This window comes from Echinops telfairi, unplaced genomic scaffold, assembly GCF_000313985.2.
Source record: "Echinops telfairi isolate 266 unplaced genomic scaffold, ASM31398v2 ScPeMD7_7468;HRSCAF=8506_0, whole genome shotgun sequence".
Taxonomy (NCBI): domain Eukaryota; kingdom Metazoa; phylum Chordata; class Mammalia; order Afrosoricida; family Tenrecidae; genus Echinops; species Echinops telfairi.
The window spans coordinates 5548995-5551137 of NW_022111369.1; the positions used below are offsets into that span (position 1 = coordinate 5548995).

The following is a 2143-nucleotide window of genomic DNA, read 5'->3' on the forward strand; positions in this document are numbered from 1 at the left end:
TCCAAAGACTTTCTACCCACTGGCCTGTGATCATCCTGCATTTGGCTTCATTGCATGTTTCCTGAGTCTGAAGAGGACTTTATAGACTAGTATCAGACATATGGGCTAATATCAGACTTATGGCCTTGGACTGGACTAGGGCGGGATGTTTCTCAATGTTCGGGATATTTCTCAATGTTCAATTCCTCTTGTATATAAACCTTTCCCTTATCTACATGTGCTTGTTTATGAATTTGTTTCTCTAGTCCATCTGGACTAACACATAAGGTTGCTATGAATCAGAAGTAAATAGTTGATCAGAAACTAATGTTTTACGACAACATCACTTTGTGGCTTCAATAATGGGCTCAAACATGAGAACAATTGTGAGGATGGTGCAGGACTGGGCTGTGTTGCCTTCGGTTGTCCATAGAGTGGCTGTGAGTCAGAACCAACGTGCTGGCACCTAACAACAATGAGTCAGAACGGACTCGATGGCAGTTTTAAAATTTACTGTTAAAAAATAACTCTCTATAAAATACCTTCGGCTGCCTAGCTAGTTGCATTGCTTTTTAACTTATGGAACTACGTCCCGATTAGTAAATTGTTTAGTCTTTCTGAGGCGAACATAATCATAATTTTTTTAAGTTGGCATGCTGAAGACAGCAATGCAATTGAATTGTGGGTGAGACAGAAAGCATCTTCAGACAAGTCGTCTGTGAGATTGCATTTTGGAAAAGTTGATTGATGTTCTCAGGTCTCTATTGAGTAAGAGAAGTGCCACTGAGTGTCCACAACACAGCCACACACAAGCAGTTTCCTCTTCCCAGGGGCACGCCTTTTTCACACCTAACGTGCTCTGTTCCAGTGTGCAGTGCCTTTACCACAACCGGAAGCCATACCAAAGCCACAGCTGTAGCAAATGCCAAGACAAAGGTGGACGAGTCCTCACAATATACAGCCAGTGTAAAGGGTATTTTGACATGTCTTCACTCACTAGAATTTGTTTATAGTCAAGTTGGAAGTATGCTGGCAATCCTGGGCGAGGTTATCTCAACAATAACCCCGACTACACTAATGAGTAGGCACCTGTGCCTTGGAGCCAGGGATTCGAGGAACTCACCCCTTCCCCATCAAAGGCTGGTGAAGAAGTATTTTTCAAAGAGTCCCATTTCAGAAGGCTTAGTGTACGCAGTACACTACTTGCAGAGAATCTGGAATTTGACCTCCACCACTTGCCCATTGGGTAACATTGGGCAGATTATTTCAGGTCATGAAGCTTCAATAGGGAAAATGTTCTTCTTTATAAAATGATTGTCCTACAAAAATGATGCATACTAAAACCTAATATAATACACTACATGGATATTAAAACCACACAAATCTTTGCAACATGATAATTATATACATGTCTAATACATGGCACAGAGGTGGATTAACAAATAGATTAAGCAAGTGCTTGGGGCATAAGCAAAATAGAGGCTCCAAGATGAGGAAAATGATTAGGTAAAATGATTTGTTTCTTTTTAAAAGAAAACAGTAGAAGTGGTTGTCTTCCTTTAAAAAAATGCTTACTTTCTTACAACAACAAGTGCTTTTTGAAGCTTTCCTCTCCTGTTTCCAAGTAAATATAAACTTGTCAGTGCTTAGAGACTGTAAAGACATGTGTCTATCTCTGGTTTCCTTTCCCTTTTCTCTTAAGGATAGAAACACATCCTCTCACACGCAACCTTTTTATTAAATTGGACACGTCCAGTTAGTTTTGTAAATTTATGCTGGTCTGCTCATGCCTCTGTTATTGATTCATACTGATTATCCCCCTTAATATAATTTAAGTCTATGCATTTATACAAGTATCGTACTTGTAATTTTTCACCTGTGTTTTACATTTCTCTGGACTGTTTAGTGTATCATTAAGCTCCTAAGCTTCTGTGACTAATGGGCTTTTCTAGCCTGTTTTGGGGAAAGAACACTATTTTAAAGCGGTAGGAAATGACTCAGACTCCATGCATAGGTGAAACACTTTAACACGCAACGTGACTCACAGGCTTTCCTGACTTCGATTGGGCCTCGATGGGCACAAACTGATGGACAGCAAAGCACACCAGGTAGGTGCTCATGGGGACAGACTTCTGGAAAACCGTTCGATTCCATTTATCGTCCA

General features: G+C 40.3%; 1 protein-coding gene across 1 annotated transcript in view; it reads right to left on the minus strand.

Annotated features, from left to right (window-relative positions):
- LOC101645938 (glutamyl aminopeptidase) overlaps positions 1-2143 on the minus strand; it is a 104330-nt gene that overhangs the window by 78715 nt on the left and 23472 nt on the right. Inside the window, exon 3 of the mRNA XM_004703463.2 lies at positions 2025-2143. Within this exon, the coding sequence (XP_004703520.1) occupies positions 2025-2143 (119 nt within the window). The remainder of the gene's footprint in view (positions 1-2024) is intronic.